Source organism: Botryllus schlosseri, chromosome 8 (genome assembly GCF_051294905.1).
Source record: "Botryllus schlosseri isolate E-star chromosome 8, Bs_hap1, whole genome shotgun sequence".
Lineage (NCBI taxonomy): Eukaryota > Metazoa > Chordata > Ascidiacea > Stolidobranchia > Styelidae > Botryllus > Botryllus schlosseri.
The window spans coordinates 17,579,321-17,593,946 of NC_137243.1; the positions used below are offsets into that span (position 1 = coordinate 17,579,321).

General features: G+C 40.4%; 1 protein-coding gene across 1 annotated transcript; it reads right to left on the reverse strand.

Annotated features, from left to right (window-relative positions):
- Positions 1-8,255: 8,255 nt before the first annotated feature.
- Positions 8,256-14,240, reverse strand: LOC145445164 (alpha-N-acetylgalactosaminide alpha-2,6-sialyltransferase 3-like). The gene has a single exon (XM_080323310.1). The coding sequence runs from the start codon at positions 9,756-9,758 to the stop codon at positions 8,721-8,723; it is 1,038 nt and encodes a 345-aa protein (XP_080179436.1). The 5' UTR covers positions 9,759-14,240; the 3' UTR covers positions 8,256-8,720.
- Between the last annotated feature and the right edge of the window lie 386 nt (positions 14,241-14,626).

A 14,626-nucleotide genomic window follows, 5' to 3' on the forward strand; every position in this document is an offset into this window, starting at 1 on the left:
CTCGCACGCTGCGCACACACGTATGTTATAATAACAAACAGTCACTAAAATTTGACGTTCAAGCAATTAGTGAGGAATCTCGGCAGACTGGGGACGCGGGCCACATTATCATGTAAGACGAGAAACTGTCCGCGGGCCGGATCTGGCCCGCGAGCCGTATGTCGCCAGATCCTGGCCTAGGTCTATCGACCAGAGTTGGTCACGATCCGGATCAGGAGCCGCTATAATGTTACCTCGGTGTATTTATGCGGCCGTGTGTTGTAACACGGACCAAATCAATAATTTTTCAGCCCTCTACCATCCAAATGAACACTGATCTTGACCCCACCATATGCTAATCGATGTAACTTCTGGGGGCTTACTAGGCCTATATCTGGTTTCTATATGCGTCTGGTCGGTAAATTTTGTTACTGATATGTGTCTACAATATTGGTTCTTCCATACATTACTAAAACAATTATCCTTTCCCGACTTCGAAAATGCAAGGAACGTCATTGTAAATCGTAAAGTCATGTCATGTCACACGGAAAAGACTATTTATGAGCGTAAATGCCGTCCCGCGACAGCAGGTTGCGCATCCGGTGGTTTTAAACCTTTTATGGCCGCGACTCCATTTCTAATTTGAAAATGTTCTATGGCCCAGATCAAAATTTGATAAGCTGATTACTAAACAACGGTCAACACCTTTGCCCAGACGTTCAACATCTTCGCGAATCTAAGAATAAAGGCAAGCGGCATGCATCTAAATGGGCATAGCCGATTCTAGGAATATGCCGTTTTATAATTGCGATTACAATTAGACTTATGTTAGTATATGATGGTTATTTTTATTTATTTTTATTGCATGTTTTGCAAGGTCGGAGGTGGTCCACATATTAAGGTCATTGAAATTGGCCTAGAATCGCGCGTAGCCCGAAGAAAAACTGCGAGTGGCATAAATCTGCCAAGAATACCATCGTTTATGCTGATTTACGAAAAAATGATTTATTTCAAGCCTTTAAAATTCCGGACATTCAGGCATATTTTATAATTTCCTCCCGGACGCAGTTTGAACAGTGAAATTCCGGACATGTCCGGGAAAGGCTGGACGTATGGCAACCCTATACTAAGGGTTTCTACATCTAACATGCAGCCAGAGTTCGATTAACTTGTTGACTACTTTGATCGACCACAGACATCTGATTGAATTCAATAGCTAATAAAGTGTATTAGGTTAATGAATTCACTGCATACTGTTTTGGTCTCTATCATTTAAACCAGTGGTTCCCTACCTTTTTCGGTGTGAGGGCCAAATTTAGAATTTCGAAGTACGGTGGGAGCCGCACAAATACACTCATTAAGTATAGCAAACATTATAAAGTAAGGTTACCATACGTCCTCCTTTACGAGAGTTTGTCCTCTTTTTTGACTTTTTTAAGTGTCCTCGGAGGACGCTCAAATGTCCCTTTTTGAGATTCTGTCCTCTTTTACGAGAATGTTGGTTAAATATAGGGCAAAATCGACTGATATACAGTAAATCACCACTGAAGTAACGCTCCGGCTGGTATTTCGGGAGCAGAGCTAGAAAGTTGATTATTTTTAGTCAACCGACCACGAAGTGGGGAAAGTTTACCATTTTTTCAGTATTTTTCACCGGTTTTTCAAGTCTGAAAATTTTGAAGAAGTGTCCTCTTTTCAGATTTCCAAAATATGGCAACCCTATGATAAACAAGCTTGACGAAATGACTGATGAACCTATTGCAGCTTTATAGAATTAGTGACTACTTTAGATCAATAACAAGTTCACAAAATAGAGTAAAATCGAGGACAACTGCTGCTGGGTTTTGCCTTAACCATCGATTTCTAACATACAGATTGATGCGCAGCACATGACACATGGTTTGAACGCCGAGAGGCCTACTGCTGAGTCCGGAAAAAGCAGCATAATTGGTTGTCCTATAGCTGACCATACGAGCGTCCATATTTAACATGTCTAATATGTATGGTCTTAATCCAGTGGTTTTCAACCTATGGTACGCCTACCACTAGTGGTAGCCTATGCGAAGGTCTTCCAGGTGGTACAACGCCATTAGATTCTGTTCTTCCTCGACCGAAGGGAATTATTAAATCAGGTGGGGTTGATTTTGAGTTTTTTGAAGTCGTCGTGGGCAGTTGCAATCCCACAAATGACGGCGTACGGGGAGGAGATCTAGTGGTAAAGCATTTGGATTCTTACCTAACCAAATTCTGTTTTAATATATTTGACCACAAGAAATTCCAAATGGATCCACTACAGAAATCTTAAACTGCACCTTAAAATGGACAGTTCATTTTCTGTTTCGCTGCCTTCGCCTGCTCAACACGGTGGAAACATTTTTTACCGTCTTCGGCGCTCGTAACTCATGTAGGTGGTATGCAAACACTGCATAAAATCTCAAGACGGTATAGTTTGTTGGAAAAAGGTTGGGAACCACTGTCATCATCGAAAGCAAGTGTCGCACTGGTTCAGAAAATACAAATTTAAATATGGCCAAGGCAATGAAACGAACCCAAAATAGTCATTTAAATATGAAAATTTGCGTAGTTCCGAACAATCGCTCGACGCCACTGGCTATTGTTATGGTCATTGTGTTCCCGCGTTCCCATTGTTCAGAACGATCGACCTTTTTTCGGAGTAGTTTTATTGCCCTGGCCAGATTTGAATTCGTATTTTCGGAATCAGAGCGGCACTAGCTTTCAATAAAGACCGGAAATATCAAATTATTCGGACGCTTGGGTCGCGAGCTATAGGACTACCGATTATGCTGCTTTTAGCCGGCTCAGCAGTACGCATCTCTGCGTATTCAACCGTGAGTCACGTGTTGTACATCTATCCGTAGATTAATTATCGATACCCATATCTATAGCTACTGCTCGTTCAACTGGAAAGTTAGGGCACATTGCATTGAAACACTAAGGATGTAAGGTTAGCAGTCTACTCACAACTTTCCTGCAAACCTAATTAAAAACTCCAGACTCAAAGTCAAGCAAGAGTATTTTATAAATATTAATTTTATTTTATATCATAAATCGATTTCTCAATATTTTTGTGGGGGCCGCAAGAAGGCTAGCTGGGGGCCGCGGTTAGGAATCACTGATTTAAACTGAAAGTTTGCATTGAATACGATTTATGCTTGTATATAGGGTTGCATTTAGAACAAAAATCAATTAAAAACCAACGTGTTTAAAACAATGCCCTTGTTTAAAACATGTTTTTTTTTAAGTTTTTTAAGCCATTACGTCACGAATATGCAACTGTGACGCCATAGTGGATTGCAATTGACAATATAGCTCCTTTGACGGAATATCTTCGTACTAGCTGTTGAACCGACTATTTTGAGGTTTCCAACCATTTCATGTCGTATGCGTCGGCTATATCGGGTGGTAATTGTCTGTAGGCTATTACAACATGTTTTTTAAAGAGTATTTACACAATTATTGTATGATTTTATTACCTAAAAAATACAATTTTTTTTAAAAGGCCCTTGTTTAAAACACCGTTTGTTTTAAATGCAACCCTACTTCTCATAGGTGGATAAATGCGCGATTAGTGTATCGATTCTGTAATCCATCCAGCCAAGTACTTCATCTTCCCATATCAGGCCCGCCGACCGCAGAAGTTTCCCGCCCTTGACCTAATCGAAAGTCAAATTCGAAAGCGAGTGTATGACAGACATAAAGTGCAACAGCCCGTTTGAGCCCGCGTCACGTGGGAGAAGTGATGTAAAATTGACTTTCTGCGTTCTTTCTATGAACATGAACATTCATCATATTTTCGCTACAACGGTTCCATTAGAACGAGACACGAATATAATAGTAAATGTCATCTTTACAGACTCGCATTTGCGAGTTACTGCAACAAAAATTTTCCAGTTGCAAGGGTTTTTACGGTATGGGTCGCAAACGGCATAATTTTGAATCTCCACGGCTCCAGAGCGATCTGTTAATGTTAATTAATCTGTTAATCATATCAATACCTCTTACGTATCCAAGTGTCTGCACTCGCAGAAAGATCGTCGGCGATGAAACCTTTGCACGAAATGATAGACTATGTTGGCCGAAATCTTCGATATTGATATGTCCTAGCGCCGAATAATCCTGTCCTTTCCAAATGAGCCCAACTGTATACAGAGGCGACCCGCAGCATATGCAAGTAATAATATCATTGAGTGAATTCATTCGAACTTGAAAAAACGTCCGCGCCATGCGCGGCTGCGAATTTTCTTGACAAATAGTTATTACTTATCATCGATTTCGATGCTTAGTTCGCCAGTATAGGACGACTAAAAACGGTAATCAAGATTCAAGTGGCCTGCACAATGGTTCGGAAATCTCATGTGACCATTTGTCCGAAAAGGCAGAGCTTTGGAACAGTCGAAAATTTCAAACTGCCCCAGCTCCGGAGCTCTCTTCTATAATGAATTACCTCCGGCTCCAAGCTCCAGAGCCAATTGATACCATTGATCTCGCTCCAGCTCAGGCAACTATGGTTCGGTTGTAGCCGTCGCAAGGAACCATCATTTTGTGGGGGTGTGCAAAGTCCTGCGACGGGATAATTACTTCGTGTCGTCTGTCGATGACGTGATATCCGCACGAGAACGCAATTTACTCTATGCCATTGCAGGTTCATTGAACACATGATACAGCATTAAAACAGTAACGTGATGTTTTATAATACCGGTACTGCGCTCGTTAATATCAAGCCATGCCGGACAATTTAATCTTGAAATGGTGCTATTTGTTCGGATGCAACTGCAGAAATGAGCCCATGTCGCGACCTTATCAGCAGAAATCCACTGTTTACCAAATATACCCAATGACTTTAAATTTGAAATTTGTGCGCTCGTTACAAGTCGCTCCTTCGTAGACCAAGTCTAGTGGAGTACAGCAGGTTCCCCTTCAAACGAATCGAATAAACTCAAAATTAGTGCCACCGACAATCTGGTGGTGTTTCAATATTTGAGAACTTAATTCAACGTCGTGCACTGTACAAGTCAGTAACCAATTATATTACAAGCTTGCAAGTGACGTTGCGCGACAATTCAAGAATACGAGCATATCAAGCAGACAAGAATATATTAATACACAAAATTGATGATTAGATATTGGAAAGCGCGCATCCAATCACTAATTGCCCACTTATATTCAACACCATGGCATAATTCGGACACCGTATTACTAGCTCGCGTCGCGGCAATTGTAGGCTATGCAGATTATAATAGCGATCTGGGCTGTTTCGATGCCTTTCCCTATTTACGTTCGCAAATCGATCCTGGAGTAAACGATCGTGCGCTTGAATGAATTTCAATTCATAGGCAAAAACGATAACACACTATCTAATTAGGCGCCACGATTAAAAAGCTATCAACGAATAACGTGAAATTGCTCATTCAAACCAGAATAGGGTTACAGTTTCTCGGCGTGCTGCATGCGCGCCTCTAAATCAACATGTGCAGTCAGGTCATGTTTTATCCTATGGCGTCGCTTATATATTCATCTCATTACTAATTAGGTATATTGCTCATCTCACATATAAGCGTCAATCCCGTTTTGTGACATGCATGGTTTTCATTATTTTTCGAACCACACAATTGGCCATCGGTGTAGTGCTGCATGATTACGAATTTGAGGGTATACCTATAAGACAGTAATTATGGAGAAGGCGTGGCAAATCCAGCCTACCCAGGTTTGGCGCCTATATGTATAAACAGGGTACTGATTAGTTAGAAATGGTGGTGGCAACGAAGCAACAATTCTTGGATTTTTGAACGAATTTAAAATTATGTGAATTCAGCCATCAGTAAAATAGGGTTACCACACGTCCTCTTTTAAGAGGATTTGTACTCTTTTTTGACAGCGTCGTCGGAGGACGCCCTTTTGTCCTCTCTGTTTTGAGATTTTGTCCTCTTTTGAGAATATAGGTCAAATTTACAGCCAAAATCGACTGAGATGCCGTAAATCAGCACCGAAGTAACGATCAGGCGGGAATTTTGGGAGCTTTATTTTTTTAGTCAACCACCAGAAAATGTGAAGGGAAAAACTGTATTTTGGGCGCCGAGCGAGTAAGATGACCTTTTTTTTACTCAACCGACTGCGACTTGAGAAAAATTTAGCTTATTTTCAGGATTTTACACCGGTTTTTCAAGTCTGAAAAAGTGTCCTATTTTCAGATTTCCAAAATATTTTAACCCCAAGTAAAAGCATATAGCATCTTATGAAATACATCGGATTCGGAGCTACTGTTCAATGTTCATAGAACCGGCTCCAGCTCCTCTTGAATTTTATGAAGAGCCCCGGCTCCGCTGAAAATGCAAGGCTCGGGCTCCTAAGCCCTGCACAAAGGTCGGCCACGCCTGCCTAGAAGAACAAAAATTGCTAAGCCGAACTCGTCTAAAATCAAAGCCTCTTGAAAAACTAGTGCAATTACGCAAAACCTACTTGATTGCATCATCATCATCATCATTGGTTTATTAGCAATTTTATCAGTTCAATACACCACAAAAATGCGATACAATGAAAATACAGGAAGATGTCGAAGCGACAAGGAGTAGTCTATGGAATCTGACACCCACCTTGGCCTAGGCGATGTAAAGAGGAGGCATGCACACTGAATGAAAGTAAAGAAGATAGTATAGAAAAAAGAATGCGACAAGAAATAGGGCGGCATGTCATGGGAAGCGAGATCGATAGGTCAGTCGTGGTCCGGTAATCTTGAGGATGGACATAAGAAGTATATACTTTGTTGCTAACGACATTTGCCTGTGTGTACTAATATCATCACAAGGGAAAGGAGAGGGGTATCAAAGCTTCGAGAACACAATGGTCATGTCCTCGTTGACCAGCGAGGCTGTCGAGTCGATATCTGTGTACGCTTGACGTTAGCAGGTGTCTGGTACCGAATCCTGACGGTCAGGCGGACTGAAATCGGTTAGCTATCATAACGATCGCCACGGAACTGTCTTATTCAAGTAGATAATACCTACACACACTACTTCCCTAAGTGGTTATGATTTAGAATACTACACATACATTACTGTAACCTACTACGTTAGGGTTGCCATGACATACGTCCGGAATTTCACTGTAAAAACTGCGTCCAGGAGGAAATTCTAGAATATGCCTAAATGTCCGGAATTTTGAAGACTTGAAGTAGGCTCAAAATTTTTTCGTAAATCAATATATATATATAATATTATTTCAAGCAGATTCATGCTATTTCAGATTTTTCTTCGCGCGATCTGATACAACGTATATTGAAATTAATATGGGGACCACGCACCGCCCTCGCCAAAATTGCAATCAAAAACAAATATAAATAACCATCATTTACTGAAATGGAGTGTAATTGTAATGGCAATTATAAGATAACGGTATATTCCTAGAGTTGGTTAAGGCCGTTTGGATGCTATGGTTTAGTTAAAGACAGCTGTTCTAAACCTGAGGGTCGTTTGCCTTATTCTGGGGATCGCGAAGATGTTGGACGTCATCAGCTTCAGTAAGTCTGGACAAGCTGACTTTTTTTTATTAATCAGCCTATCATTTTGTGAGCTTGACCGCGGAACATTTTCAAATTGGAAATTAGCTCGCGGCCATGAAAGGTTGGACACCACCGGATGTGCAATCTACTGGTGTATTTTATAGTAATACATGGAAGAACCAATATGATTGACAGAATTTATTCATAAATTTTACCAAGCAAATGCATATAGTAAGCCCGCAAGAAGTTTCATCGATTACCCCATGGTGGGCCCAAGATTAGTGGTTTTTTGGGCGGTAGGTGGCTCAAAAAATGTTGTTTCGGAGCTGGCTACAGCACAGAACCAAGTAACCGCCACGACCGAACAGTATAGCATGGCCGTCAAACACACAACCAGCGGACCGGATAAGCAGGTCTACCAGCCGATTTCGTCCGACCCTTGAAGAAATCTGTTGCAGACACAGGCAATCACCAGAGCTCACATTAGAGATGGCGCAATTCAAAACCTGTCTCATTCCGCTCCTGTATACAGTCGATAGGCGAAGCTTAGATAGTGTGGCGTCATATTGACTGACAATGTGATCATACCTCATTGTAAAATCCTGTAGTGGGCGCTAAAGAGTACCCGGAATTTGCATCACTAAACTATGGTAATCCTACGTCAATGTACGAAATGCCTACTGAATTGTCCTGAACAGAATGTCTGACCTGACTGGATACTAATTGCAACAACTCATCTATCAACAATCCGATACACCAATGATATAAGAAAGAACTCTTGCCCCTAACAATTGAATAGCGAGTGCATGGTCACTAATCCCGTTCAACTGTAACATTCAATACTTCACTATGTTGACATTGCTTATATTAAATCACAATTGCTGCTCTTGGTCACAGTGGCAGTGGCTAAACGTATTGCACAATTGAAGCATGCCAATCGACTTAAAAATATTATACATGGTGTAGGCCTACTGCATAGTGGATTAGGAAATATAGAAATTTGAGCAGTGTAAGATTACAGAAACTGAACTTAACAGATTAATAAACAGTATTGTAAATCATATCTTTCAGGGGCTATAAAATGTATGTAGGCATACTGCATAGTGGATTAGAAAATATAGAAATATTAGCAGTGTAAGATTACAGAAACTGGACAAAAACAGATTAAGAAACAGTATTGTATAATTCATATCTTTCATACGCTATAAATACCAAAGTAGTTGAGCTATAAAGTCCACATTGGATGATAAAATTTGGTGTTATTCCATTCCTTTGCCCATTTCTTGAATATTCTTTTCTCAGTAATAAATCTGTGGCCACCCCTTGCAACATTTTCATGGTGTTTGTACGTTGCACATTGTGACGTACCCGCATTATAGTAATGGTAAGGTGAATCTTTGAATACCCTATTCAATACTTTATCGCAATGGTCATCTTCAACCATTCCAAAAATATTGATCTCTCGACAGACCTCTTTGGCAAATAATAATGAAAACCATCCAGTTGATAGGTAAGCGCCAGACCGAAGTCTGTTTTTACCGGTTTCCTCTTGAAAGATATCATCTGCTCTCTTTACTCTTTCATTAGTGAATGCATATATTGTTGCACTTGGGAATAATTTGGTAATATCTTTTAAATGGGTATGGGTGATTCCTCCAAGCTTCATGTTACGCTCTGGACCCCAAGCGATGAATAACGTTGAAGTTTCTTCCAATTTGTTGAGGCGCAAAAAATTCTTAACATCAACGACAGAAGTGTGAGAGAAAATTCGAAATGTAGTCCGTGACCCAACATCCATTTGATAACCTGCCGTTGGAGCATTGTTCATTCGAATGACACACTCATTAGAATCAATTTCGGCACCGGCTTTGCTCCCAGTGAGCTGACCAGAGCTGCTCACTAAAGCACAGCGTCCACAGCAAAACGAAGTGTCATTTTTGCTTGCATCAAACAAGAGAACGTCATCGGGAAAGCCATCACAAAATGGAGTAACTGTGTGGATAACTTCCGTGGTATTGACACTCTCGATGTTGAAATATCTTCTATGCAATTTGTTCCAAACATTAATGATGCCTCCTCCGTACCAAATGTTCACCAGCACAAACACAGTAGTCACCGCCACTTTTAGCAGAAAGGCCTGCTTGATGAATGTGACACATAAGGAAAATTTGCTATGGCCAGTTATGGCATTGTAGAGCTTAGTGCAGGAAACCCACATGCTGCAAAAATATAAATGTTGTGGGTTGTGGTTACCAATTATCATATCGAAGTAGTAGGCATAGAACAATAGTACGCTATGGCTAGCAGCTACACAATAAGTTTCATAAAAACAAAATTGGACAGAAGCAATAGCTCAATGATCATTGTAATGATGTATAGATAGAATTCAATGGTGCTCCAGCGATACACGCTTGACACGCTGTTTCCTTGACACTTGTTCGATACGCATCGCTGAATCTGGTTAGGGACTGCCCACGATGCTGTTATGGGTTGTAGCTTCCCCTATTTGATATTGAAATCTATAACTTATGTGGCATACAAGAGTGTACAAGTTCCGATTGTGAGCATAGAAATCACACCCTCTCTATTGTCAATGTGAAATTAATGACCCATAAACCCAATCCAATCCAAAATCAGGGTGAGCACTGAGCAGTGGTCGAATTTCATGCAAAGGCCTTTAAAATAGTGATTAACCAGATTGGTGTCATAGGGCACACTTCTCAAGATGGTGCATGTCTCACAGAAGTCAATAGGCGATACCGGTGAGGCGGTAACATTCCCATCACTTCATTCCTTGGTAAACTACCATATGATTAGAACAAACTATATGAAAATATATCGCTCATTATCAAGTATGTCGGACTGCTATCCGACAGTCATCGAGCATGTCTAAAACAATTCGAAATAAAAGCAGTTTCTACTGAATAAACACTAAACAGCCCACAAGATTAACAGACCACAATCCGACCCCCGCCCTAGTCGTTTCGGTACCCGCCTATCTTTTCATTACCTCGTGTTGTGGCGTTTTGATCTGATGAAAATTTCAATGAAAAGATTGACTGAATCAGCCAGTGTTGCCACTCGAAGTTCGTGAAAAAACACTAGATTTGCCAACTAAAAAGCACTAGATCGACAAAAAATACACTAGTTTTGCAATTTAGTTCAAATCTATTGCATAAATCGTAAAATATGAGGGGGACGCATTGATTAACACCACTCAAGTTATGAGAAGACTAAACAAATGACAAATTCATCACATTTTCTGCAATCTTTTCCACATCAGACAATATTGCTAATTATTTGTTTCCCCAAAGCAAATTAAATTTCTTAGGTTGCAAACTAAAAAATATTCTTGCGAATAGAAATAATATCAATTATGTTCCATCCAACCAGATTGAGGATATGAAAATTGGTGAAGCGTCATACACTCACATATCAATGAGTGGTTTTCTAGATTTTCCACAGTCACAGTCAAAGAAAGCTACACATGGTCATTTTATTAAATTAAAAACATTAAGCCAAATAACTATAGTCATGACTGTCCCATGCAAAGTTACACTAATAGCGTTATGATGTCACGCCATTTTTCAATTCAAATATTGTACCCTCCTTGGCAACACCAATGATATATAACTGAGTGTTTATTCTAGCGCTACACACAGAATGTGCAATGGATAATGCAATTGAATAGCATATTCATATTGAAATGAACCTGGATATTTTCGGCTGACACTCGTCGACGTCAGGGCCTCAGGGGTACCGGTAATCGTCAGCAAGTAGTAGAGAATTGGAAAGAACATTGTATCGGTGAAAAGCTCACCCTAAACTACGCTGAATCTTGATGCTGACCGATCACTAGATTTGCCTAATTTTGACAAAAAATACACTAGATCACTAGGTCAAGTCGAAATACACTAAATCTAGTTTAAAAACACCAGGAGTGGCACCACTGGAATCAGCTCAGCCACTGTAGCTATATATATATAAAGTAAGTTTCTCGGGTAGTAATTGGCCTGATGCAAGCGAAACTCCCAATATTAACCCGCCGCCTTGAGTGCCTTCACCATAATAAAAACGAACCAGCAATTTCGCTCAAGCTCAACCAATGATATATGTATATTAGGGCTGTTCTAAAGTAACTTTTTTTTCCTGATTCCAGCCATTCAATGATTAAATTGTCAGGTTGCCACAACAAAGGCTGCACACCAAATTTGGTTCAATTCGAACATGTCTAAGCGTCCGCAGAGCCAATTAAAATTTTTAATTTACTACGTAAAATTAAAAAAAAAAATCCAAATTTTTCTCTCAACCCCATGAAAATATTGAGATGTCTTCAAAGACCATGCAAATGAAATTTGAGTCAATTCCAACCAGTAGAAACGGAGTTATTTGAGTTTTTCGTTGATAATTCTCGGATTATCCAACAATCAAGGATAATTGGAGAATTATCAACGAAAAACTGTAATAACTCCACTTCTACTATTCCGAATTGAGTCAAATTTTATTTGTATCGTCTCTGAAGACAGCTCAACAATTTCATGGGGTTGACAGAAAATTTGAAAAAATTTTTTTTTCAATTTTCCTGTATAAATTAAAAATTTGAATTGGATCCGCGGAGCCCTATACTTGTTAGAATTGAACCAAATTTGGTGTGCAGCGTTTTTTAAGGTAACCTGACAATTTAATCACTGAATGGCTGGAATCAGGAAAAAAAAGTTATTTTTGAACAGCCCTAATGTATATATATCATTGAGCTCAACTGAACGATCACTGCCTCTGCTATACTAAATGGCGGACCGTGCCACCATTCAGGACATAGGAATGATCTGATAACTAGGGCTAGTATTTGCAAATTTTGCAACTACTTTTGCAGCTTCAGGAAGCTTCCTAAATACTCAGAATTTATGTAGTATAATATTGCAAGCTCTTTGATGGGATTATATATTGTGACTTTTTTTCAGTTTTTCATGGAATGTTTTACTGCAACTTCTATCAACCACGACCTTTTCACCTTATATGTCAACGACATTTTTGAAACCTCCTCATTGAACACCACACTGTTCGCTGATGATAATCACCTCCTCTCTTCCGCATCTTCGACGGCAGAGCTGGATGCCCTGACTGGTGACCAAATGCCCAAAGTCCATGAGTGGACGGCCCAGAACAACCTTTGCATAAACGCCTCGAAATCGCAATTGCTGACAGTAAATTCAAAAAATAACCTAACCGTTAATATCGCTGGTCAGCCCGTTTCCAACACAGATAATGCCAAATATCTCGGAGTTTTACTAGACTCGAACATGTCCTGGAAGAGTCATATTCAGTCCCTAGAAACTAAATTATCACCGAAGTGCGGCCTGTTCTACAGCCTTGGGCGCTTCATGCCTGCATGGGTTCTTCTGATACTCTTTAAATCCTTAATCCAATCGAAGTTACATTATGGCATCCTCTGTTGGGGGGCTGCCAGTAAAACTGCACTCAAGCCACTGCAGAAACTACAGCATAAAGTACTCCGAATCATAGCTAGGGCCTTAAAGGGGCCTGGCTGCCCATCCAATAAGTCGCTGCTGAAGAGATTCGGCGTCCTAAACATAGAAGATATGCGGAAACTAGAAATCGCCAAGTTTATGTATCAGTTTCACTGCGGTCGTTGCCCCGAATATTTCAATGACTTCTTTACCTCTGAATCAAAAGCGCACAAGTAGGCCTACAACACACGCGCGTCCACGTCGTCCAAATATCATATGATCGACCGAAAAGATCATCGCTCCATCAAATATGCCGGACCTGATGTGTGGAACAGTATCCCGCCGGCCATCCGACAGTCGACGAGCATGTCCACATTCAAGTCGAAATACAAGCAATTACTACTAAATAAATACAGTCCACCCTCAAGATTACCGGACCACGACTGACCTATCGATCTCGCTTCCCATGACATGCCGCCCTATTTCTTGTCGCATTCTTTTTTCTATACTATCTTCTTTACTTTCATTCAGTGTGCATGCCTCCTCTTTACATCGCCTAGGCCAAGGTGGGTGTCAGATTCCATAGACTACTCCTTGTCGCTTCGACATCTTCCTGTCTTTTCATTGTATCGCATTTTGGTGGTGTATTGAACTGATAAAATTGCTAATAAACCATTGATGATGATGCACGACCTACCATCGACCTCGCTCTCCGCCACATGCCACCTCATTTTGTAGCTTGCGTCTTATATTCTCTGCATTACTTTTCATTCAGTGTGCAGTGCATGCCTCTTATTTACTTCGCCTAGGGCTAGGCTAAGGTGGGTGTCTGATCTTAAAGTCTACTCCAAGTTGTTTCGACACCTTCCTATCTTTTCATTGTATCGCAGTCTTGTGATGTTTTGAAACGACAAAAATATTAATGAACCTGATTGATTGATTGATTGATTGATTGATTGATTGAATGATTGTTTGATTGATTGATTGATTGACCTAATATATCGATCTCGCCTTCCGCCACAGGCCACCTCATTTTGTCGCCTGCCTTTAATATTCTCTGCTTTACTTTCCATTCAGTGTGCATGCCTCTTCTCTACTTCGCCTAGGCCAGAGGTCTCAAACACGCGGGCCGCAAGAGCATTTTGAGCGGCCCGCGACGACATTTTAGATTTTTAATAATTTGACAATATATAAGTGTCACATATATCTTTTCAGGTTATAAAGTCAAAATTCCCTCTTAAATTGCTCCGAAAGCCTGAAACTATTCATCAAACTTCACTATCATATTTATTGCAAACGCCACCATGCAGGTGAAGATTCACTATTTCGCCACATTTCCAATTCATGATGACAAAACCTGACCCTTAGACGATTCGTGACTGAAATTTGTGAGTTGTAATTGGACGCGACCTTTCGAAAGGTCTTAGAATTACTCAGGCTAACTCGATGGCAAAATGAAAATGACTCGAGTTGACTCATCATCATCATCATTGGTTTATTAGCAATTTTATCAGTTCAATACACCACAAAAAATGCGATACAATGAAAAGAAAGGAAGATGTCGAAGCGACTAGGAGTTGTCTATGGAATCAGACACCCACCTCGGAGTGACTCGGAATGCCGTGAATTTGTTAGAACCATGGACGCAACAAACTAATCGCGT